The sequence below is a fragment of the Rhinolophus sinicus genome, chromosome 1, assembly GCF_057876585.1.
Source record: "Rhinolophus sinicus isolate RSI-liver-muscle chromosome 1, RSI-T2T, whole genome shotgun sequence".
Classification (NCBI taxonomy): Eukaryota; Metazoa; Chordata; class Mammalia; order Chiroptera; family Rhinolophidae; genus Rhinolophus; species Rhinolophus sinicus.
In genome coordinates this window covers 189,144,564-189,168,912 of record NC_142501.1, presented here as the reverse complement: position 1 = coordinate 189,168,912, position 24,349 = coordinate 189,144,564, and the positions used below count along the sequence as shown (strand labels likewise).

The window sequence follows — 24,349 nt, the reverse complement described above, 5'->3', positions numbered from 1 at the left end:
GCACTCCGTCTGATTGGAAGCTGGTGGGGATGATGGAGGGAAGGGCTTCCTATTAACCTTTGCCCCCGTCCCTTGGAGAACCTGTGGAAAGCCTATGCTTGTGCTGTCAGTGTGGTAGCCACGTGGGGCCCCTGAACACCTGAAATAGGGGTGGCCCAAATTGAGGTGTGCTGTCAGTGTAAAGAATGCACTGGATTTCAGAAGGCTTAGTATGAAAAAAGGAATACAAAATGTTTCAATAATTTGTATGTTGATTCCATGTTGAAATGACAATATTTTGTGTATTTGGTTTGAACAGAGTATCTCATTAAAATTAATTTCACCTGTTACTTTTTAATGTGGCCGCTAGAAAATTTTAAATTATGTATGTGGTTCACATTACAATTCAGTTGCCCCCGCTGCTCTAGACGAGGAAAATGCGCAGGCATAACCACACCCTCTCGTACACTGCACGTGCACCCAGTCTCCCTGCAGCCTAGAGGGGTTCAGAGACCTGGAGAACCCCCTCATAGTTCCTAGGTTAACCCTGGAGGAGAGGACGAAGCTGGGAGGGTAGGCAAGGACGTGAGTGCTCAGAGCTCCCCTGGGGAGCTATTGATTGCTTTCCAGCAGTGGGGTGACAGGTGTGCCCGCAGTGTGTTTGGGGAAGATTTGTTGGGGGAAGAGGCAGAGCAGGCAAGAAATGAATACAGGACAGGAAATCAGGAGCATAGTTAGGAGACTGTTGCCATCCTCTTAAATCAAGTTCGGATAAACCGCTCCGGATTGATAAATCCTTTCTCAGGAGGCTGAGGAAGAACCCTGAGTGTGACCTCTTTTGCCTACCGAATGAGTAAGGTGAACAATTCGTTAACTTGTGGGCCTCTGCTGACCCAGACGAGGCCATAATTCTCACCTGGGCCCAAGCTTCGCCCTGGCCGAACATTTTTTCTCTTGATCAGGTACTTTTCTGCTCCCTGGAAACATACTTGCCCGTGGTCACATTCCAGAAGGAGGGGGTGAGGTGGGATTTGGCAGGTATCAGCCACCAAAGCCTTCTGGACGAAACAAGTCTTTAAACCTTATCTAAATACCAGCTTTTTGTGAAAATAATCAGTATGTTAAGAATTTTTTTTTTAATCTCTTTCTTTTACACAACTGTTTTGTGTAAAAGAAATCGCATCCTGCTCCTCAGTGAGTTTCAAAGTACTGCCTGTGGTTTAAAAGGACAGAAATAATGCACATGGCATGAAGCCTTTGCAGGCATCACCCGGCAGGCAGTCTGGGAAAAGCCGATCGGGGCGAGTCTGCGGCCAGGCCAGCCCTTTGGCTGCATTTAGATGATTCTGGGGTAGGTGCCGCTCCAGAACCACAGCTGTCTGCCCCTCCCGGGAGCAGAGACCATTTAGAGCACTGGCAGTTGTCTTTTTGTTTTAGATTGAAACCCAGAAATCTGTAGGACCAGGGGTAGTTCTGATTTCTTTCACCACACAAAAGCATGAATACTTGCTGATGTTTTACTTGCAAACGTTATTCCAAGAACAACCAGCTGACCTTGTTTCCAGAGCGGATTTAGGATATCCAACTTCTACAGCTCTGTTGCTTTAACCTGAAGTCCATAGGATTTCTGCTTCAACAGTGTTTCTTTTTTAAAATAACAACTAACGTGTGTATTGTTTTCACAGGGCGAACCTTTCCAACACATCCGTACTTCTCGGCCCAGCTAGGAGCAGGGCAGCTGTCACTTTACAACATTTTGAAGGCCTACTCACTTCTAGACCAAGAAGTAGGATATTGCCAAGGCCTCAGCTTTGTGGCAGGCATTTTGCTGCTTCACATGGGTGAGGAGGAGGCGTTTCACATGCTCAAGTTTCTGATGTTTGACAGGGGACTGCGGAAACAGTACCGGCCGGACATGATTATTTTACAGGTAGAGTGCGCCTTGTGTCTTTGATGAAGACAAATGTCAGGTGTGTTTATGAGCCTTTTCCAGGTCTCACTAAGGAACTTTTTCACCATCAGTTAACATCGTCCTAGCAGTCGTTGCTGAGAACTTACTCTGTGATAGGTATTATACCAAGCATTTCATAGGCACTTATCTCCTCAGTAACCCTCAGGAAGACCACCATGTTTCCCCAAAAACAAGACAGGGTCTTATATTAATTTTTGCTCCAAAAGACACATTAGGGCATATTTTCAAGGGATGTCTTATTTTTTCATGTATAACAATCTACATTTATTCAAATACAGTCGTGTCATCTTCTGGAACATCGTCGTAACGTACTAAATGCGTCCATCTGGCTGATGATCTTAACTGGGGCTTAGTTTCGGAGTAGGTCTTATTTTTGGGGAAACACGGTATTAAAATCAGCTCAGTTTATAGATGGGAAAACTACGGCTCAGAGAGGTTACGTCAGCCAGCAAGTGGCAGAGTTGGGATTTAAATAAACCCAGGCCTGTCTGACTCCAGGGCTCCCTTTGACCCTTCAATCAGACCATCTTCAGATGATCTAATTCCTACTTCCCATATTTGCTACTTCCTATACCAGGGATCCCACTCACCTCCCCCCTCAGGCCTTGTCCTCCAGGGTTCAGCTCAGATATTACTTCCAGGAGAAGCTCTTCCTGACCACCCTGATATTATGTCCCCTGCTTCCACCCCAGACATGCTGTATCACATTACCGTGTCTCATTTTTTTTATATCACATACTCACTGCCTGAAGTTATTTCTTTATTCACTTACCTGTTTATTTTCTGAGTTTCCTTAGCATATATCATGAGGGGGGAGGGATCTTACCTATCTTGGAGCTGCGTCCCTAGTTCCTAGAGCATCACTACCTGGGGCGATGTACGCTCCCAGGCAATATTTGCTGAATGAACGACAAGTGACAGCAGGCAAGGCAAGTCGCATCAAAAGAAAACGAAACAGCAGTGTCCCAAGTGCTTATTCTGCCACCTTTCAGAAGTGAACTCTAGATCTTGCTTTGGATATTCCTAAAGGATGGAGCACGTCTTTGTGTGTTCATTTACCAGGGACAGACTGTGATTTCAGAGCCTTAGAAAGTATTCTTAGAAAGAATACATTAGCGTGCCAAGGACTCTCTCAAAGCACCCAATTGTGTGGCTGAAAATCCTTTCACCTCTACCTGTGAATATGAACCACATGGACTTAAAAATTAAATCTCATTAAAGGAAGCCATTCCATTTACTAAAAGGTTCTGACCCACATGACACTTTCCACACATACGTTCAGGTTCTTCCAATTAGCTTTACTGTAGATGCACCTGCCGTCTGAGAGAGCAGATTTTTGAGTTTTGTGTAATTTAGTACCATAACACATGACTCTTTGGGCTGGTAGCCTTGGTGCTTAGATTCTTTTTGACGCAGAATAGCCGTGGCTGGTACTTAAGAGGACTGCGTCATCTGGCTCCTGCAAGCAGTTGTTCCCAGTCTGAGCAGTCGATAGCCAACCTTTAGCATCTCAGTAGGGATCTGAACCTCTTTGTTTCTTTGGGCTTGTGCCATGGGACTCCCCATGGGGCTCCCTGACAGGGCCATATCACATTCTGAAAAAGGGACCCTTTACGTTGAAGTTCAACTTTAGTTGGAAAAGTTATTTTTTCCGTCTTGAGATAAACACTTCTTATTTTAACTTGCTCGGGATCTGTATACTTTCATAAGTTATAAACCTAGATAAATCCCACCTGTCCAGCCTCTTGAGTAATTTGGAGGGACCCAGGGGGTAATTTACTAACTGAACAGGTACAGTAAAATCCTTCCACAGAATCACTATGTGCCCTGACTTCACCCTTAGCGGAGAGGCTGGCTTTTTATTTCTAATTCCCCTGGGTTTGAGTTTTGCTAGGAATGTGTATTTGTAAGAGAATTTACGAAGTATTTCCACAAGACAGATGCTGAGATTCTCTTAGCCAAGGACACAGGGGAACAATGAAAAGAAAGGAAGTGGTAGAAGACCCAACATTAGTATTTGGGCCTGCACCTAGCCAGGGCCTCACATGCAGTAGGCACCCAGGAAGCTCTTATTGGACAAACGAGTAGCTGAGATCAATGGCTATCATCAGCAGGTAGAAAGTTTAAAGTTGTAGTAATTCTTCTGTCACATCCTGTGAGTGGGGTAGTCGCTTTGTGCCTGCAGCAGACAGCTGACAGCTGTGTGTGTGTGTGTGTGTGTGTGTGTGTCCCTGCAGATCCAGATGTACCAGCTCTCCAGGCTCCTTCACGATTACCACAGAGACCTCTACAATCACCTCGAGGAGCACGAGATCGGCCCCAGCCTCTATGCTGCCCCCTGGTTCCTCACCGTGTTTGCCTCCCAATTCCCACTGGGATTTGTGGCCAGAGTCTTCGGTGAGTGTGGAAATCTGTTTGCCAGAACCAGCATTCTTGTGTTAGACGGGAACCATTGATTGTCACTTCATGGTGCCTCCTTATTTTTTTACCTGTGTCTTCTGCACAAACAGGGTATCGTGTGACACACAAGGTTTAGTTTAGGGTAAGGTTTTGTGAATTTCAGGACTTGCCTAACTTCTGATAATCATTGTGTTTCTCTTGAAGTCTTCATGTGGTGGGATTTAGACCTGATTTCCTCCCCACGGGGCTCTTCCTAGAGCACACATTTTGGCCAAGGATCCCCAGCATGTATTCCAGGAGAGATATTTCCCATGAATCACCTTCAAACTCCATGGCTGGTGACGAGGTTCACTGATAGCTCCTTAAAACTTCTTGACCAGGGACTTCAGAGCTACTGTTCTTTCCAGATTCTCTTCGCACCTCCTCCTCCCCTTTCTCCTCTTTTCCTACACTTGGCTCTTCATTTTCTCCTCCAACTCGTGCTGGAAGACACCTCTGTGTCACTGACTCACTGTCCCATCCTCACATGCCCCCTGCCTCATCTTCCCAAATGTTAACAGCCACTGCTACTTCTGTGCCCCACCGTAACCATAGGTTGTTCACATTTTAAACCATCCCTCATTTTCTTGATTTACTTTCCAACAAGATTGTCTCTGCGAAAATAAAATAGATGTTCACGGGCAAAGTCTCAAAACTGCCTTGTCTAGTTTACCTCAATAAAAAATAAAAAATAAAAAAATTCAAAAACTGCCTTGACGTGGCAGGGGCAGGTGCGTCCTCTTGGAGCTGAGTGAAACACTGGGCGCCCAGTCAGCTCTTGTACACTGTGTTTTCCCTCCTTCAGAAAGAAATCATAATTTTGAGAATTCAGATTGTTTTTATTTTTTATTTTATTTTTACCATGCAGGAGGAGGAGGTTATTAAAAAATTGACAGTTATCACATGTGAAATGGTTTTAAAGTGTCATTTACATTCAGTCATTTGATAGCTTAAAAACCTATAGTTTTATCATACTTGTTTGTTTTTAGAATTAGCATCCTAAAGAGAATGTTTACAAATACTGGAAGAATAGTACTTTAGGCAGCTTTGGGTAAACAGCTTGCATATCCAAATTCTAGAAAGCCTAGAATTTTATTGTTAATGTATGTGGGCATTGAGTTGTCTTCTCTCTTCTTCTTCCCCCCTAAAGTACTAGATTTTTATTATTCACTTGTATTCAGAAGCACTTTTAAAGAATTCTCCATTTGGCTTTACTAGAACCTATATTCTTAAAATCTTTACTACCGCCCCTTTTGTGTAACTGTCTCCCCAACTGGATTTTTATTTTCTGTCCCTAAAAAAAATAAATAAACATTGAAGAAAATAGGTACTAAAAACTCTTCTTTCTGGTTAAACGAATTGTCAGTGAGATTTCATGAAGGTTTTATACCACAGTGAAAAAAAAATAACTAAAGAACTCAAAATTGTCTTGTCTTTTTAGTTTACTAACAAGAATCACAGAAACTATTAAGATCCCTAGCTGCAGGCTTCAGTTTTTCTTGCCAAAAATTTCTGTGTATTTTACTTTTCTTTTTCTCGAAATTCAAAGAAAATCATTGGTCTACCTTTACTTACCTCTTTTTTCTCCTGATTCTTTGCTGTATTTTTTCAAACAGGGCAATGGAGAGCAGTGGAGATTGAAAGGGGAAGGAGGGAGTGTTTGTTAATGGTTTGAGAACAGCTCAAGCATCTAATTACACAGTGAAGGAAACTCTACAAAGGGCGCTGGGCAAGAAGGGCTAAGGTCAATGCTGAGTGACCAGTGCTGGCCACAGGCACCAATGCTGCTGCCTGCAGATAGTGCTGAGGCTCTAGGGCCACAAAGCTCTAGGGAAAAAAACAAATCTTAGGCTGCTGCATAAATGGATAAAAGGCATTAACAACAGACAAACTCTGCTTTGGAAATGAATATTTGGAGCTCTGTGAAGCTCATCCTAATGACTTCATAAATAAAAGTTGAGACTAGTAAAAGCTAGTATTTTGCTCTCTATTATGTAGTCAGTGGTGGGTCTTGGAGTTTCTTATACATTATGCATAAAGATGCCAGTGTCTTTGTAATTCCTGGATCCCACAGCCCCCCTGCTGCACTAAGTGGGTTTGTGTCCAGCTGGCTAAGGGCTCAGCTCCTCGAATTATAGGCAGGAAGTGGGAACTCAAGGCAGCACTGTGTTGTGATGTCATTTTGCTAAAACTGCTGGGTTTTTTGCACAATCCATCCCATCTATCGGGACTTAAAAACAAACTGTTTTATTAGTAGGTTCCATAGAAAAGATGTGATCCCTGAAATCCATTTCTGTACTTAGCATTGGTGACTTCCACCGTGTTTGTTTAGCTTCATGATGGCGGGCAGATAGCTTAGTTTTAAATCCCAAAGCCTGACATTCATACACTATAGTCTTTCCTTGGCCTGAAGCCCATTTCATTATGAGCCTTTAGGCCTGGATAAACCCTAAAAACAAATGAATCTTTGTTAACTACTCACTATTTTATATGTAAGTAAAGGATTCTCAGCTTGCAGTCAGCGCAGCTAGTAACTTAATTAATAGGTTACCTCAAATTAAATATATGCTACTTGGAGAGACATAGCATAACCTTCACCTTAACCTTCATCTGGTAATCACACTTTTCTGAATATCAGTCCTTTCTGGGTGTCACATCATGTAAAATAACCTCCTCCGGTATTATTCCAGTTTGGGTGTAGAGGGGTCCCTGGACAGATGCTGGCTCTGTTCACTTTCTAATCATGTCTGCCTTTGGGAACAATCTGAGAACTAGGACCTGGCTTGCTCCTAGGAAGAAGAGGCTGCCTCGTTAGGCTTCTGAAGTTTCCTATAGGACGTGCTGCCAAGTAGGTGAGAGAAGAAGTGGACTATAAACACTGAGGGATAGGCAAAAAATGCAGAAGCCACCTGGAATATAGGGTAGGATTCAGAGAGGCTTGAGGACTAAAATAGACTGGGCAAACAACATTGTTTGTACGGCCAGGAAAATTGGCTCTTCGGGTAAGGTGATACAGTGGTGATGAAGGCAGTTTTTGCAAAGTCTGTCTGTGCTGTTCTGCTGCAAGGCTGTCGTTATCCTTCATTTCCCTGCTACCTGTTCCTGGTAGGAATGTAGGGGTGTCACACCTGAAGGACTGCCGCCTCCCAGAGAAAGTTAAGGAGAGGGGTTGCCCTTGACAAAGGTGGCTGGGAAGGAGATGTAGTGTAAGTTCGCTTACTGGCCCTGTGCTTAGTGTTTATCATTTTCCCCCACAGGAAAATTGCACTTTTATGTCATGAGGAGTTTCAAATAGAGTCTCCATACCCATTAACACAGTAACAGGGCTGCTGAAGTGTCTTCAAAGGAAAGTGGTTATTTATGTTGTTCTCAGCAAATAACTTGCAAAGTGGTGGAGTCAGCTGGATTTAAGGTTCCCTTTACCTCCTGCCTGATAAAGCCCTTTGCCTCTTTCTAGGCGGCCTGAGAAAGAAGAGAAGGAAAGAAGTCAGCCACAATGGTGTGAGCTGGGTGGGCAGATCGCGCTGCTGGGGGTGCTCAGAGCAGTTCATGTTCTTGGGTAGTGGTTTTCAAATGCTGGGAGTTCACATTTCCAAGGAGATTATTTTTTTTCTTTTGTTAAAAAAAAAACCCACAACAATCCCAGAATGTAAATGTATAAAAATTGGAATATGCACAAAAATGAAAATAATTGGGTTTATAGGTAACATTTTTCTTTTTTTTCTTTTTTTTAGTAACATTTTTCTTTACTGTTATTTAAAAATTATTCACTTTTTTAGAATTTCCAGAGGGAAACAAATGCACTCATTGTTTAAAGGAGATAGGTGTTGACCCCCAAGTATACTGATTTCAGAGCCCCTTCCTCCAAGGAAAACTTGGAGGGGTCTTTCCTTCAACCCTTCAGGCACATTCTCTCATGGCACATGCAAGTGGACTCCTGACTTGAGGCGTCCCGAGTCTAACAGACGCTTCTGGGGCTGAGCTCTCCTAGGCTCACTAGCGCAGATAACCGGCTGGCTTGCCTTCGGAAGGAGCGGGCCTCCATGAGTGCTGGTGGACTGAGCGTCTTGGGGCTGGCAGCACACACCTGTGAGTGTGCTGGTGGGCAGCTGCGGGGTCTTGTCAGCGGCTCTTAGAAGGTGGTGTTTCTTTGTCTAAAACTAAGTGGCCCTTGCCAGGATCCGACCCATAACCTAGATCTCATTCATGTCATCTCCTTACCAACGCACTGACCTACTCAGAACAAGGAGCAGAGAGCCTTCCTGAGCCCCTTCCTGACCCCTCCTGCGCTCTGGGTGCAATTAGAATGGCGTGGCGGCAGAAAGCCCCTGGGGACCTGGCCCCACCTTTTGACTGCAGCCCCAGCTCTTGCCTTACCATACTCTTTCCAGGCTCCCAGCCCTGATGGGGTTCATTTACACCTTCTTTTCCTTCTGCTCAATGTATTATTCCCTGACTTACCTAACAAGTTTCTATTGGCTTTTCAAGACGGGATTTGGCTTCTACCTTCCTTGGACCTTTTCTTCCCTTTTGTTAGCGTAACACCCTCCCTGTGCATAACTCTACCAAACCCATGGTTGTTAGTCTCTCTGTACATTGTTCTTTGTTCATAGCTGACTCCAAAGCGCCCAATACAATGCCTGGCATGTATTAAACGCCCAGTGAATGCTTAGAGAAACTTCTCAGCAGGGAAGAGTGCTCTTAAGGTGTTGAGAATGAGAATAGCATTAGGAAAGAATATTTCTTTTTTATTACATTAAATACAAACTGTTAAATCCAATAAAATAAACATATCCAGAGTTATATTTTGTTTTTAATATACCAATAGAGTTAAAAAGAAAGAAACACCTCTCCAAACTTGCTTTTGTTTTCTTCATATAATCCAAAAAAGTCTTTGAGTTTGAAATCATAGGAAGCACTGTACTAACTAGATTTGTTATAAAAACCAAGATCCTAAAGGAATAAAACTTGGAAAACCCATTGTTAACCTTAGGAAACTGCCGATGTGGACTGCATATTTGATTATGCTCATGAAAGTTCCCCAGTAATTATTTAATTGCCTTAGATGTGGTACTGTATCTAAGTCTAAGGTACCGGTCTCCCAGAGATCAACAAACTGAGCTATAGTAAGTCATGGGTCTAGTGGTGAAGCCCATTCCCGAGAACCTGCCCAAAATGTCTTGATATTTATTCTGATAGATGCCATTAGTTTTTTGTTCAGCTGTAAGTATCCAGATACTGAAAGGAAGTCTTAGCGTTTAAACCACAGTCTTCATATTTACTTTGTTTTGTTTTTAGAAATGTCTTTTCTGTTTAAAAAAATCTTAGGTATAGTGCTGTTATAGTGCTATCTTAGTTATAGTGCTATTTTAGGTCTTTTTTTGTTTTCTGCAGCGGTGAATTACAGAGGTAGACTGTATATTTTATAAAGCAGACGTTTCACAGGAATATTCTTCCATAGCACTGCGTTGATACACATACTACTTCCCCTAAGAAGCTCAGCTTTCAAAGATACGACCAGTCCTCTAACTTAACTTCCCAGCCAAAGCGAAGAGGGAGGCAGCCATCGGACCGTTCTGGCTCCTTGGGGTCCCTCTGAACCACTAGCAGCTGTGATGTTTGTGGAAACGGTGGCGCGGAGCTCTGAGGTCGGCTGATCTCGGCAGCTGCATCGCTTGAGGCTGCCACCCACCCATGCAGCAAGTCCAGTCCCACAGTTGGGGCTCCAGGCCTAACCCTGCCACTCGACACCTAGGTCTCATGTTCGCCGTCCACAAACTACTTTGGCTTGGACACCTTTCCCATTTGCAGAGAAGCATCCAGCCTTGTTTTCCTGTTTCTTAATGGCTTTTACATGTCATCACACTAAACCACCAAGAGAGGCACAATGCTGCGGATTCTTCTTTTCACCTGCTTTTGTCTTCCTGGACTTGATGAAATTTACAACGTCTTTGTCTCTTCCCATTGTCCTGCAGCCAAAACTGAGAGAGAGGGAGAGAAAGGAATATTGGCAGTTGCCTCTAACTAGATTTATGCTTTCATCTTTAAAGTTATCTCTCGTCTTATATTACTATTCCAGTTGTTAGGTAACTTGCCTTAATGTAGTCACCCAACAGTTAGTTACTAGGGCTGTGCCCCAGATCATCTGTCACCAGGACAATTTGATTCTTTCTGGAGTGGCTTCAGCTCTGTGAGGAACGGGGAGCCAGGGCTGGGCTGGCTGCTCACCCCGTTGCCTCAGCCGCTTCCCTCCCTCTCACTGTGTACAATCAATGTGGGGATTGCTAACATAAGAAAAAATATGGCAAGGACTACAAAATAACTCTGGCAAAGTTCTTTTGAATTCCTCTGGGGAAGATGTCTTTTTTTTTTTTACTCCATTATTAAGCTAAAATTCAGTATACTTGCATTTAATAATGTACTTTCGCAATTGATCAGACATTTTAGTTTTTAGAGATCTTTTAATCCATATTTCAAAGTAGAGAAAACAGAAACTTTTTGTTTTTACTTTATCTTTTGCTGTTTTTCTAAGTGTATATCTAAATGCTGTATATCTGATGCTGTATATCTGAAAATCTTTCAGTTTTACTCATAAAAACTGAATAAAGTTTAAGAGTTACTATGTCTTAGTAACTCTTAAAATCTAGAACATTTCTGGGAAAATGGACTAATAACAAATTTTCTTTTTCTCAATTTAACTTTTGAAGCATGTTTGAATTTAATATATTTTTGAAGAGGAAAAAAAGATTTCTATGAACCTGTGGCAAAATTTTAGTATGTTTGTCTATATTTTATTATTTGTAATATTGTCTTGACAACCCTATCTGAACTATCAGACTCTTAAAAAGAAAATAAAGTTTGCAATTCAGGGTCATGTTTCCCTCTGTCCTGTTCTATCGTATGTGGAAAAGAGACAGAATGGTATTTCATCAGAAGCTGGTCTGGTTTAACTTTCAGCATTTCTGTGTTTTCCCAGATATGATCTTTCTTCAGGGAACAGAGGTCATATTTAAAGTGGCTTTAAGTCTGTTGGGAAGCCATAAGCCCTTGATTCTGCAGCATGAAAACCTAGAAACTATAGTTGACTTTATAAAAAACACACTACCCAACCTGGGCTTGGTGCAAATGGAAAAGACCATCAATCAGGTATGATTCAGTCTAAACCTTCCAAAAGGTAACGTGATCCTGGATACATAAAAGCTTAATTTTGGTTTGTTTGTTTGTTTGTTTTTGAGCAGAACCTATTTTCTACCACTTTATATTTTGGGCAGCATCTTACAGGATGCCTGGCATGTAGGAGGCACATCACAAATGTGTTCAGTGATTAAATGCATGTCTGAGTGTGTGTGTAATGGTGAAATGCCACGTGGACACTCGGTGGCAGTGTTTAGGTGTGATAACCAACACAGATTATCCATTGTTTCTTGTAATTAAGAGGCTTCACTCCTAGTTGTGAGTTTTTTTGGAATACATACACTTATTCAATGTAGGCTTTTGTAAAATATGTGGTTTGATTTTTCTGCTGAGTGGTATTTGGCATTTTCTAAAAATAACTGATAGCAAAGTTGTGATAGAGTGTATGTATTCTGTAAGTGTGTGTGTGTGTGTGTGTGTGTGTGTGTGTGTGTGTGTTAATAGAAGTCATTTCCCCAGCTGTGGTTTCAGCACCTTTGGTTTCTGGGTATAGTAGAACCATTACTCTCCGAAACGGTAGGGGTAAGGGGTGAATTGAGCCAGTAATTACAACTAGACCAGTTGTTAAATGGTTTGGGTTAGGGGTGGGAGCAGCTTCTGATTCTGTGTAAGGAAGAATCTCCCATTAATGATCGCTGACTGTGAAGGACTGGGCTGCTTGGCAGAGGGTGGGGTCACCCTTGGAATTGTCCAGAGGCCAGATGACTGAGAGTGCTCTGGAAAAGAGTGCTGCATCGGGCACTGTAGAGTCAGCAGTCGGGCTTCTCCTAAGCCTAGAACGTAACCTCACCTGTTCCAAATACACTGACAGCATAGAGTCGTTTGCTAAAAACAAATAGTGAAATAAAGCTATTTTTAAAAAATCCTTATTCTGAGGGTTTCTGTGAATCCGAGAGAAATCCAGTGATTCCAGGGGATTGCACCCAGACGCAGCGTTTATGATTTCCTTTGCTGCCCCTCCTTAGTTGGCAAGCTCAGAAAAAGAAGCAAGATGGCCTGGAGCTAGGGAGGGCATCATGCCAACTGTCACTTGGGACCTCTGCACGTCTCATACGCCTGTAGGAGAGCAGTTCTCCACTCTGCACATTCATCTCCAGTTCACTGTAGCTTTGCCTCTCTGTATTTTACTTCCCTGGCACGTTTCTCTCGATGTGAATAACTTTGGCTTGTTGAGACCTTACTTTTGCCAGGTTCTGTGTGAATCTATAAATACACATGATCTCATTTAATCATGAGTGCACTCCTGAGAGGAGAGGTGGTTTTAACCCCTGAGGAACCCAGGGCTCACAGTGGTTAATTAACTGGCCCACAATCACTCTGCTGCAAAGTGAAAAGGGAGGGTCTCAAACTCAGGTCCTCTGGCCTCAAAGTGCTTTAGCAGTTACTTAGTACCCCCACGTGCCTGTGGGTGTCCTCTAATTATAAAGTTTTGCTATGTTTTACTTGTATATTAATACTGAATTCTTCACCCTTGTGATTCTTTAAATGCTGGCGTTTTGTTCAGAATTCAGAGCTTTCATTGCAGATACTTACATTTTAAGGCTGCTGGGGCAAACACGGAGCTGTGATTACCTAAACTAAAGTCTGTGCCCAGGGAGTTCCTTGCCTTTGCTTCTGGCTCAAAGGCAGGCAGCCTCAGCTGAAGTTCAATTTACCTCCTGGATATTGAGCTCCAACAAACAAACAAACAAAAAATCCCATTTTCCTCCCCTTTTCTGTAATAGATACTTACTAAAAGTACTGTATTGGATACTCTTTAAATGTTAGAAGAATGGCCATGGACACAACTTGGAGAGAACAGTTTTGTATGTGTGCATCTGATTTGTTTTAGGCAACTGTTTTTGAACTTGGCATCCTTTGTGCTACTACTTAACAACTCTGGAACGTGTATTATAATCCCCATTTCTATAGTTGGGGAAACCAGGCATGGAAAGAGTAACATGCACCACACCCTGTATAACGTGGCAGAGCCAAGAAGGTAACGTGTCTCTCTGACACGAAAGCCCATCCTATGAAGAAAATAAGCATGTAATCCAGTAATTACAAGTGTGCTACTGTGGTGCTTGTGTGAGGGCTTATGGGAGCCAGGCTGGTGGAGTGAGTGCTGACGGTTGAAAATTGAGGGAATACAGTTCAGCTGGGCCGAAAAGAATGCGGCAAGCCGGGGGTCAGCACACGTTTTCTGCAGAGGGCCCGGTGGTAGTTTCGGCTTTGTGGCCATAAGGTCTCTGCTGCCTTTGCAGCGTGAAAGCAGCCATAGACAGTATGTATAGGAATGAAGTGCCTGTGTTGCAATAAAACTTTATTTACAACAACATGCAGTGGGACAGATTCAGTTCACAGACTGTAGTTTGCTGACTCCTGATCACAGCATCTGCAAAGGCGTGGGAGTGAGAAAATAGAAATTCTAGATGCCTGACACATTCAGCTTTTTTTTTTTTTTTTTTTTTTTTGTGTGGGATGGTTGGAGACTAAGGAGTAATGGTGTAGGGAAGACAAAAATCTACATTTTGGGACCCACATTTTTATTCTGCCAAAAGTCTTCACAGGAAACAGTTTAAATGCCAGTGGGTCTTCGCCCTCTTTTCCTGCCAGAACTTGACATGAGTGCTGTGTGTCAAGCTTTCTGCCCCTCTCACTGCCCTCTCCCCTCCAGAGGGTGCCCCGGTCTCAAGTCCTACTCAGAATGGAGGCCCGAGGTGCAGTGTGGTTCTCTGCAGTCTTCGAGGGCCCCGGGGCTGGAACCTTGGAGATCCACAGAGTAGAAGTGGTAGATGCCCATGACTGAGCATGCTGCCCTGTGTGTGGGTGGGCAGAGTCTGTGGTAGCCACGTGTCGTGCAGGGACGCAGCTCCCGCTCCCGGCACCAGAACGCAGGCTATGGTGAGGCCAAAAAGGAACACCCACGGAGCCATAGATAGGGGAGTCATACCATTATATTCTCGCTGGCAGCTGGGCCGGAGACACAGGAAGCAGGAGCCATACAATGCGCAATCCACCATCCGATTCTTTGCCAACCCACCCCCTAGCATAGACACAGCAGATGTATCAGTGGCTAATGGCTAACGGTGACAGCTGATGGCCACCCAACCACAGTGGATGGCCATCTGATTACAGCTGATGGCCATCTAATAACCAAGCCAGCACCTTTCCACATGAGGCCGAGAGCCTGGAAACTGCTCTCTGGGACTCTGTCCCCACACCATGGCCCCATTTCATTAAATGTACTCCCTGTAGATGGTTTCAGCTTGAGCAACTGGGACACAATCTGCATCCAGGATTGGGGGGGGGGGGGCGGAATAGTTGAGGACAGGGCTCTGGAGCTCTGGCTCAGCATAGACAGGTGGGGAGCAGCCACGGAGGGGCATGTCAGAGTTGAGAGTCCAGGGTAGACAGTCTCTGAAGGCTCTGTGGACTTCCTCAGTGTGACTTAACTGTCCGCTGAGTATAAGCCATGAAACTCCTCCGACCCAAGAAGGGGGGAAACCCTGGGAATAAACAGAAACTAAGAGGAGGTCAGGTTTGTATTGTCACAGTGAGTGCCCTCTGCTTGTGCAGCCTCCGTTCAGTGTAAGGAAGGAAACAGAGTTAGGGGGCGGCGGGCTTTGGGAGACAGAGCAAAGGGCCTGTTTTCGGCATTCTTTGGGCTCTGTTCAAAGTGTGGCCATCACTGTGTCACCTAGGAAGCCGCAGGAAATGCAGAATCTGGGGCCCCACCCCAGACCTGCTGAGTCAGAATCTGCATTTTCACAAGATCCCCAGGGGATTCACACATAGGGGAACATTTGAAAAGCTCCACTATGGGCAGCTTCACTGTCAACACAGGAGGCAGTTCTCTGTTCTAGCTGAGCTTATAGGATGGAAACCAGCATCTTAAGAAGGTTCCTTTGTTCAGAAGGCACTCTCGCTCCCCAAAATCAGTGGCGAGGCTACCTCTTCTGCCCTTGGGAGGAGCCCTAGCTGTGTGGGCAGGTTGCACTGTTGAAAATGAGTACTTTTTTGAAAGGCCAATCATCAGTGATGGACCAAGAGGGTGGAGTATGGCGGGAGGGGTATTTTATTTTACCACTGGCATTGGTTAGAATTGCTCGCATGTGGTAATAATAAAAGGCAGACCAACTTTTCGTTGGGTTTATTACTGTTTTTAAATTCACTCTGTGCCCCCTTATTGCCGATACCTGGGCAGACTGCTCCACTCTCCAGCCTTCTGTGTGCCACTGATGTGGGGCAGCCTCTCGGGCTGGGACAGTGGAAAGTACGTGGCTAGTTCAGCAGGCATGGGGTTAATGGCTTCAGTATACAGAGCGTCCACGGGCTGCAAGGAGAAACACTGAGTCTCCAACAGCACATGAGCCAAGAACATAAACAGACAGTTCACTAAAGAGGAGATCCATCTATGAATAGTAAACAAGTATCCGGGAAAATATTAGTTTCATGAGTTATTTAAATTTAACATAAAATGTTTTACCTACTAGATTGACCCAAGCAAAAATATTTAACACCAGTACACAGTGCCAAGGGTATACTGTATCTGGCACATTCATATGTTGCTAATGGCATTGTACATCGATAATTCCATTTGGGAAGTAATTTGGCAACATGTATCACAAGCCAATAAAACATTCATACCCTCTGACTCGGTAATCCTATTTCTTGGAATGTATCCTTAGGAAATAATCCAAAATATGGGAAAAGCCATATGTACAAGGATGTTTAGAGTTGTCATTTACAACAACAAAAATGTGCGAGTGACTGGGTATCCAACACTCAATGAATGGATTCACATGGTCATGATATTTCAACTTGGTAGAATCCCATGAAGCCATTTATAATTATGGTTATAAAGAATATGTAGCAACATGAAAAAGAATTCTTTGAGGACTGGGGCATAACTGCAGAATTGAGGGCTCTAAATTTTTGGGCTGCCAGGAGATAATGATGCAATTAGGCAAAGATGATTATGACCCAGAATGGTTCCTAGGGATTCATGGGGCCTGAAAGAGTGTACAGTTTTAGGCACAGCTGAAAGCCATTAACCTTAGCAGATTATCAACCTGTGTAAAAGGCCAGAGGTTTTGTTCCCAGGTTTTCCAGGTTAGGAGCTCCTTTAAAAATAAATATTGGGAAAATAAATAAATAAATAAATAAATAAATAAATAAATAAATATTGGTGGAAGAAAAAGAAGTAACTGTATGTATGACATTTATTCTACACCATATTTATAACTATACACCAATGCCACGGCAGTCTCAGTTTTTATGTTGGTGGTTTTTACTCTGTTTGAGCTATTCAGAAGTTCCATGATGTGGCATCCTTTGTAATTTTGCCGAAGCACAAGGTTGAATGTTAGGGTTTCACGACAAGTGTGTGGAAGCAGCTCTCTTAGCTAAACGAGCGCCTACTCAACTTGCCGGGCACACGCTGGGAACTTCCATGCGTTGTCTCGTGGAATTCCCACTGCGATGCTAGGAGGGAGGTGGTATCACTCCCATGGTGGCAGCCATGAACTGATCCTGGGAGAGGTCAAGGAACTTGCTGAAGGTCATTCAGGGAGTCGCCAGTGGAGCCCCGACTTGAGTCTGACTCAGAGTCTCTGAGTTAGTTTCCTCGACTAAAAATAGAGATGATAATCTCTGCTGACAACTCTGAGGGACAACGGAGAATCAGGTCCGTCCAGTAAACTGCTCACACACGTGCCACAAATACAATGTGTATTAGTTTTTCGTCATCAGACGACTGGTGCCTCGTTAGTATTATCCATTGAATTAAATTGAAAACCAGGAAGCGGAGAAATTAATCTTAAGAAAGAGAAAATAAGATTGTTGGGAATGATGAGAAAGTAAACATGGTTTTTGAAAATTGATTTCAGGGAAGATAGGACTCACCCATGTTTGAATGCTAACGCTGTCATCAGGGGAAGTGAGTTTTTCATTGATTTTAACTGTTGGCCTTTCTTAAGGAAATGCAGTGAAGAGTCAGTTTCTGCTCTTGTAAAGTCTAACTTCATTCTCTAAATGTGTGTTCTGATCATGCAGGCTATTTTTATACGGTGACTGAATGCTCAGATCCCACAGATTCATGTTGGGGCTTCACGCCGGTGTGGGGAGGCACAGCCCCATGGGGCGATCCCACACAAACAATGGGAAAGAAGGGAGAGGCCGGGGCGGCAGCCTCTGCCCTCTGACCCCCTCTTCAGCCCTGCTTCCATCAAGCTCACTCACCAAGAGAAAGTACAGGCACGAACAACTCACTCCCTTGTGCACTTGGGGTTGTTTTTCACACGGGTGGTTTTTTCATCACTGTTACTATTATGGGAAGGAAGGCAGCTCAGGCATTGTTTCGTATTCACTCATCTGTGTGGGTGACATTTGGGTTTTGGCTCTTTTCTGCATGTCTTGTGTGCAGAGAAGGGGTTTTTAGTAAACAGTTCCATTACTTAGCTGTTCTTGTAACTCTGAAAACCCAACTGAACTATAATTAAACTTTGACTCGGTGACTGGGCACATGGGGCTATGATTCTTTTGTTTTGTTTCCTCCCTTTGACCGACAGTTAATGTATCTAACCTAATAGAATTTTCAGAGTAAAAGGAAATAAGTTCTGAAATAAGAACTAAAAATAAGTTTTTGTAAGCCTTTTTTAAAAATAAGGTTTTGGCTTTTGGAAAATGACTATCAGAGACCCACACTTACTGTTATCTTAGGTTTATGTCTAAATCCTTTCTACAGTCTTTCTTCCCAAGTAAAATTACTACCTTCTCCGTGCAGAATTTTCCTGGATTATCACTTATATACCAGGCACAGAGTGTTTAGTGGGTGCTCGTGGACATGGTCACGTGTGTGCGTGCATGCATGCCTGTGTGTGTGTGTGTGTGTGAGATTTTTCTCATTTTAAGTGCCTGATGACTTGCCTGTATTTAACAGGTGTTTGAGATGGACATCTCTAAACAGCTACAAGCTTATGAGGTTGAGTACCACGTGCTTCAAGAAGAACTCATCGATTCCTCTCCACTCAGTGACAACCAAAGAATGGACAGATTAGAGAAAACCAACAGCAGCTTACGCAAACAGAACCTTGACCTCCTCGAACAACTGCAGGTAGAGCTTATTCACGAAGCAGCTTCCTGAACCCCGAGTGTGTGGTAGTTCATTAACTCTCCAAAGGCACCGGCAGGCTGGGTTTTCCCATGACCGTAGGACCTTTCTTTCCCCGATCTGTTTATAGCTGAGATCAAAGGTATCCCAGGAGAATTGAGCCTTTTTATTAGGGAGCAGACAGATTGTCCTTTGCTGGGGTCAGACAGCCCTGGAGCTTTCTGAGAGGGTGTTTCTGCACTCAGCCTTTTAGGAAACAGGCCCAGAGATGAACTTGCGTTCAGGATGCCAGGGTGCTATTCGCTGAATGGCAGCGATTGTGCTTTGAGTCATGATGAGAGAATCAAAGGCTCGAGCTGCCGTGAGCGAAACCAGCGTGGTCCTTGGAGGGATGTTAAGGGAGGAAAGTGACACCAAAATCTACCAGAGCATGTGATCACGAGACGTGAGTCCTTGGCACAAATGCAAAGGTCTGATTAATGAAGGTCACAGCCCTCCACTCTGGAAGCTTCCATTTTAACATGGACAAGTGTGGATGAGGACATGCTGTAGAAAGGCAAACACAGACCCTGCACACAAAAGGGTGACGTGGAGCAAACCCAGAGGCACAATCCGAGACCTGGTTTTCCCGGGTCTGGTGTTGCCCCCGGTCATGCTGCCATCCTGGGCAGTCTGCTGACCTCTGTCCTGATCCCCTCATTTGTGTGACAAGGACAAGAATGCTGATAGCACAACTCCTACGCCAATCAGAGGGAATAAAGGAACCCTGCCGGCTCCTTTTTTAACAATCATAAACCGGTGGTAATGCTGTCAGTGGTAAGGAATTGTTTGTGGGGTGTTTGAAAGAATTTGGTTTGAGTTTCTGCAGAGAAAAATACATATTTTTCCCCAAAGTATGTATTTTACGGTGGTGTTGGGCTGACCTTAGAATAGGCTTTCCGTCCTGATGTGAGCCTCTTATTTTGCTCCATAGAAGTTGCTGCTTTGCAGATACAAGCTTGGCGATGATAGGAGAAGGCCAGCATTTGAGAGCCTAATAAATCAACCCTTCTCTGCAGTGCATTGCTCCCGGCAGGGATTTGTCCCTTAGATGGGAGCAGATATTTATTGTAGAGGAACAAAGAAAAATGCTTTCCCTACCCAGTCCTAACTACTTGCCACATTTAGAAATTGAGCTGTTTTCCCCCCTCAAAGTTGAGATGTCCTAACTAATAATATATCTGTGTACAATCTCTCCAGGACATCTCCGCTGTAATCTGAAGGGAAGGTTCCAGGGGATAAAGAGCCTTATTTGGCCTGTAAAGGTCTGCAGTGTAGGTGGTAATTTTAAATGACATCCAAACAAACAGTAGTTCCCTGAAATATAACAGGATGGAAACATTTCTAACAAAGCTCAGACTTGCATTTGAAGCTCTTGGCTTGTTAAGATAGGCAATAAAATGAACCTAAAAAGAGGTTCATTTTATTGGGCTACTGCCCAGGTGTGTGTGTGTGTGTGTGTGTGTGTGTGTGTGTGTGTGTGTGTGTGTGTGTGAGAGAGAGAGAGAGAGAGAGAGAGAGAGAGAGAGAGAGAGAGAGAGAGAGAGAGAGAGAGAGAGAGAGAAAGGAAGGAGAGTAATTTTATGCTGCTTCTGTGATACTATCCCTTTTTGTGAAGAGAGGGAGTTGTGAAAAGCTGCTCCAATACCTACATTCCTCAGGAAAGTCATCAGGTGGTTACAGTAATAACAGATGTTCTCCTTGGAACTGTCTTTCTCTTGACCAAGTGGCTCCCCACGTCTGGAGGCACATTCAGAACGACAGCTTGTGCCAGCCCAGCAGCCTTTACTGCGGCCTTGCTGGGCTGGGTGCCAGGGCAACCAACACCCATAAGACCCTGCTGCTCTCACAGAGTCGCGGTAGGACTGTGTAGTATCCATCTGTGGGGGCTGGTATAGTTTTCTCGTTACCCTCTACAAGTCACATGGATTTACTGTCTTTCAGCAAGACTGTGTAAGTTCCGGGAGACTCTCACCATTTTTTTTACACAGTTTTCAGAGTCCAAGGATAGCTGTGCAATGCAATGCTTAATTTTCAAACATTTTTTCTTTCCCAAAGTATCACAATTGACCTGTTCTCTAGCTTTGTTCTGAAGCCCCATTTATTTTCTTGTTAAATGCTCAAGAACGTTGTCTAGCCCCTGAGACCAAACCGTTGAATGTTTTGTCCAGTCGTGTACATAAGACGACGGCATAGACATGTCGGATGGTACCAAATAATAGCACATTTTTCATAACAATCAACTACGAGGCGTCGAGCGCCCATGAGTTAGGTGCTGTGGGAGTCTGGACCCATGTGCAGGATGAGATGTGCTCCTTTCCACGAAAGAGCTTCAGTCTCACTGAGGAGACCCGATGTTCACGCAGAACAGTAAATGACCGTGCACAGCAGCTGACTACCGAGCTGCGGGGTACACCGCAGAATGCCGGGGGACTTCTGAATGAGCGACCCTTGCTAGGGACCCTTGCTAGGGAGGTGGTGCCTGACGCAGGCCGCGACCGTAGGTAGGGCTGAGGATGGGAAAGGAGTGCCGGGAGATAGATGCACACCCAGCATAGCCGCCCCTGCCAGGTAAGCTGACAACTTAGAATTTCAGTCCTTTTCTCCTTCCATTTTGAGTGTTCCAGTAGCACCGCCAGAGCTAGACTTTGAGTCATGAGTTGTCTGCCTGGCACAAGTATTATCTTGTTCAAAAAACTGTTTTTCCTGTTTTGAAAATGAGAAAAAAAAGTACATGTACCATTTTTTCCCACCTAAAATAAATGGGCTGGACAAGATTAATGAGATGAAGCAGTACCTTCATGACCCAGTCACCTGAGCAGCACACAGTGTAGCTGTGAGCTGAGGCACAGGCCAGAAGGCCTCGGGGACAGCAACGTAAAGGTCGGGGTTTCTGTGGTTTTCTCCGGAAACCCCTCAGCTTCACCGGAGCCAACTCACCCATTGCCTGGGAAGCCTTCCTGAGTCCGTCAGAGAAAAGCACCTGGAGAGAAAAGTACCTGCCTGACATTAATTTTGTGCCGAGCATGTAGCCAGGAGCACGTGAGGACACTGCTTTGCTCTGTGGTGGTGACCGGTCTGAGAGACCACGCACAGGAGCCTCTTGGCAGAACGCTCGGCTATTCCAAGCTCTCCACCCATGTTCCAGGGAAAAGGCCCATGTCCTTTGACATAGTGATATCTTGTTACTATAAGGAAAATAAAAGAGAATTTCAGATTAGAGCGCTGTTATAATACTACTCGGGCCTTTTTGGATTCCATTGTGACTATCAGTCTGAAATCAATTTGCACTTGTAAATATATGTAGTAGTCAGAATAGGCCGGCTGTGCTGCAGTAATAGAGCTGCAGCGCTCAGTGGCTTAGCACAATAGAAGTCTTTTCGTCCTCAAAGCTCCACCTCTTCTCCATGAAGCGTCCTTCGGTTATGTCAGAGCTGCAGTCCCTGTAGTGGGTGGCTCGGAGCTCGGGCTCCTTCTGCATTGGGAAGCCACCATCTCAACGTGTGGCTTCCAAAATAGTTACTGCAGGGGAGGAAAATGCTGGAGGATCACAGGAGTGCCCAGCCTGCCTGCAAGAGAACCTGGTAAATTCAGTCTTCCTGTATGGCCAGAAGCACTGATAGTAAACAGTAGACTCCTCTCTGCCAAAATAAGACTCCATGTTGTCCCCAAAATATGACAGCAGAGCGTACAGTAGATCCCCCCATGTTGTCACTGGGCAGTTGCATTCTCATTTTTTCTTTTATTCTCCAGGTGGCAAATGGTAGGATCCAAAGCCTCGAAGCCACAGTTGAGAAGCTTCTGACCAGTGAAAGCAAGCTGAAGCAGGCCGCCCTGGCCCTAGAGCTGGAGAGGTCAGCGCTGCTGCAGACGGTGGAGGAGCTTCAGAGGCGGACTGCAGAGCTGGGCAGTCCACAGCCTGACCTCACACTGCCCCAGCCCACGGGCGACTGACAGCACAGGGCACAGCACCTCGCCAGGCATGGCTCTGGGGGAGACATCGTAACACGGTCCTGATACTGTCCAGGCCTTAACTGAGAGAGACAGAAGATGCAGGAAGGGAAGAACGAAGCGTGAAGCATGCTTCTCAGGGAGGAAACTTGCTTGCCAGCAGGCAGATTCTTCTGAACTAAAACTTGCAATTCAGGGGGGCGAATGTCCCATTGTTTTTGTTGTTGTTGAGGTTCCAGTTGGTCCCTTCTCTGGTTCTAATTACTGTAATCGGTAGATTTAGATGGCATGGACATGAATAAATGCACCTTTATGTTTCCTTTTTCGGTATCACTGTGTCTGTAAGGAGCATTCATAATACTGTGGAATTTCAAAAGCTGGAAGGGCTCGCAGTGATTCTTCTGGCAAAGATGTGGGTCCATCTTTTTTCCAAGGAGGATTGGTGTGACTGCACCCTCAGCGTCACCTTCTACTTTTGTTATGGAAGGCCAAAGTAACCATTAGGAAAGATCAAAAGTGATTTATTTAAATTTAACAGCTTGAATTTGATCACTGTCCTTGGTATTTAGTGACGTTTCTTTCTTAAAAATACAGTATTTTGATACATTTGGTTTTGCTTAGCCCTTCAGTATTGATCAAAATCATTGTAGATAAATGTTTTATGGGAAAATGACCATTTTTTAGACTCGACCAGGTATTGCTAGCATGCGCCTTGCAGCGGTGGAGTCCGAGATATTTATTTATTTGTGGTGTTTCATATCCATGTTCTAGAGTCATGTATGCATTTTGCCTGTTGTATGATGGAATACAGCTGCGTGTCCCTTTAAGCCTCTACCCATTGGGAGTCTGATTCCTTGCAGAAGTAGCAGGCCAGGTCAGGATTTGTAGGGTGCCAGAGATTCTGGGACTTTCAAAAAAGATCAGCCTAAAATTGCAATTAAATGTATGGCAGCTGAGATCAGTGTTTTGGCAGTAGGACGTGTGTTTCAAACAGAACTCACAATGCAGCGATGTGCACTGCCCCCCGCCCCCCCCACACACACACACACAAACACACTCAGGATGAGGACCCTGTGCCTTCAACAAGCAAAAAGCCGTTCACGGTGGCCCTGGTTTCATTTGGTCACTATGTAGGGCCTCTTCCATGTGCTCTCAGAATGGGTGGTTTTCTTACTAAGGAAGGAGTAGAGAGGAACTGTGTAGGCACATGTCACTTCCTTGAAAGCAGAATCATTTCTGGTCTTTATCGTTGTAACCACTTCTATTCCAAAGAAGTTTCTTTTGACTTTCTCAGTGGCGGGCCTCTCTTTTAAGCCTGAGGTGAGAGGAAGGATTTTCATATTTGGAGTCATTATAAACCTTCCCAGACATTTCAAAGGGAGACAAACATTCTGCCCCAGGGCCTGAACACTTGGTTGACATTCGGGACTCCTGTTCCCCGTGTCCGAGGATAGCAGTTCTCTTCACAAACCAAGATTACAAGCCCAGCAGCCTTTATTCCAGGTTGTCGGTCCCACCAGATATAACTTAGAGGAGTTCACATTTGAGGGCTTCTTTCCACATATTTTATTGTTTGAATATTTAATAATGTTGAAATGTGGACATCTTATGACCATTCCTCAAAAACATTGACTCTGCATTAAATAAGAAACAAGAAAGCAATAAAACAATTCATGTGCACA

General features: G+C 44.3%; 1 protein-coding gene across 5 annotated transcripts in view; it reads left to right on the top strand.

The window, feature by feature from the left end:
- The window catches only part of TBC1D1 (TBC1 domain family member 1), a 209,885-nt gene extending 185,536 nt beyond the window's left edge, over positions 1 to 24,349 (top strand). For 4 of the 5 annotated variants that reach the window (XM_019741934.3, XM_074322281.2, XM_019741932.3 and 1 more), the window contains 5 exons: positions 1,665 to 1,909; positions 4,189 to 4,348; positions 11,367 to 11,536; positions 18,507 to 18,680; positions 22,470 to 24,349. In XM_019741934.3, coding sequence (XP_019597493.3) covers positions 1,665 to 1,909; positions 4,189 to 4,348; positions 11,367 to 11,536; positions 18,507 to 18,680; positions 22,470 to 22,670 — 950 coding nt within the window. In that variant the 3' untranslated portion in view covers positions 22,671 to 24,349. Of the gene's footprint in view, positions 1 to 1,664; positions 1,910 to 4,188; positions 4,349 to 11,366; positions 11,537 to 18,506; positions 18,681 to 22,469 lie in introns of those variants that run through there. The other variant, XM_088792515.1, reaches the window with a different exon arrangement.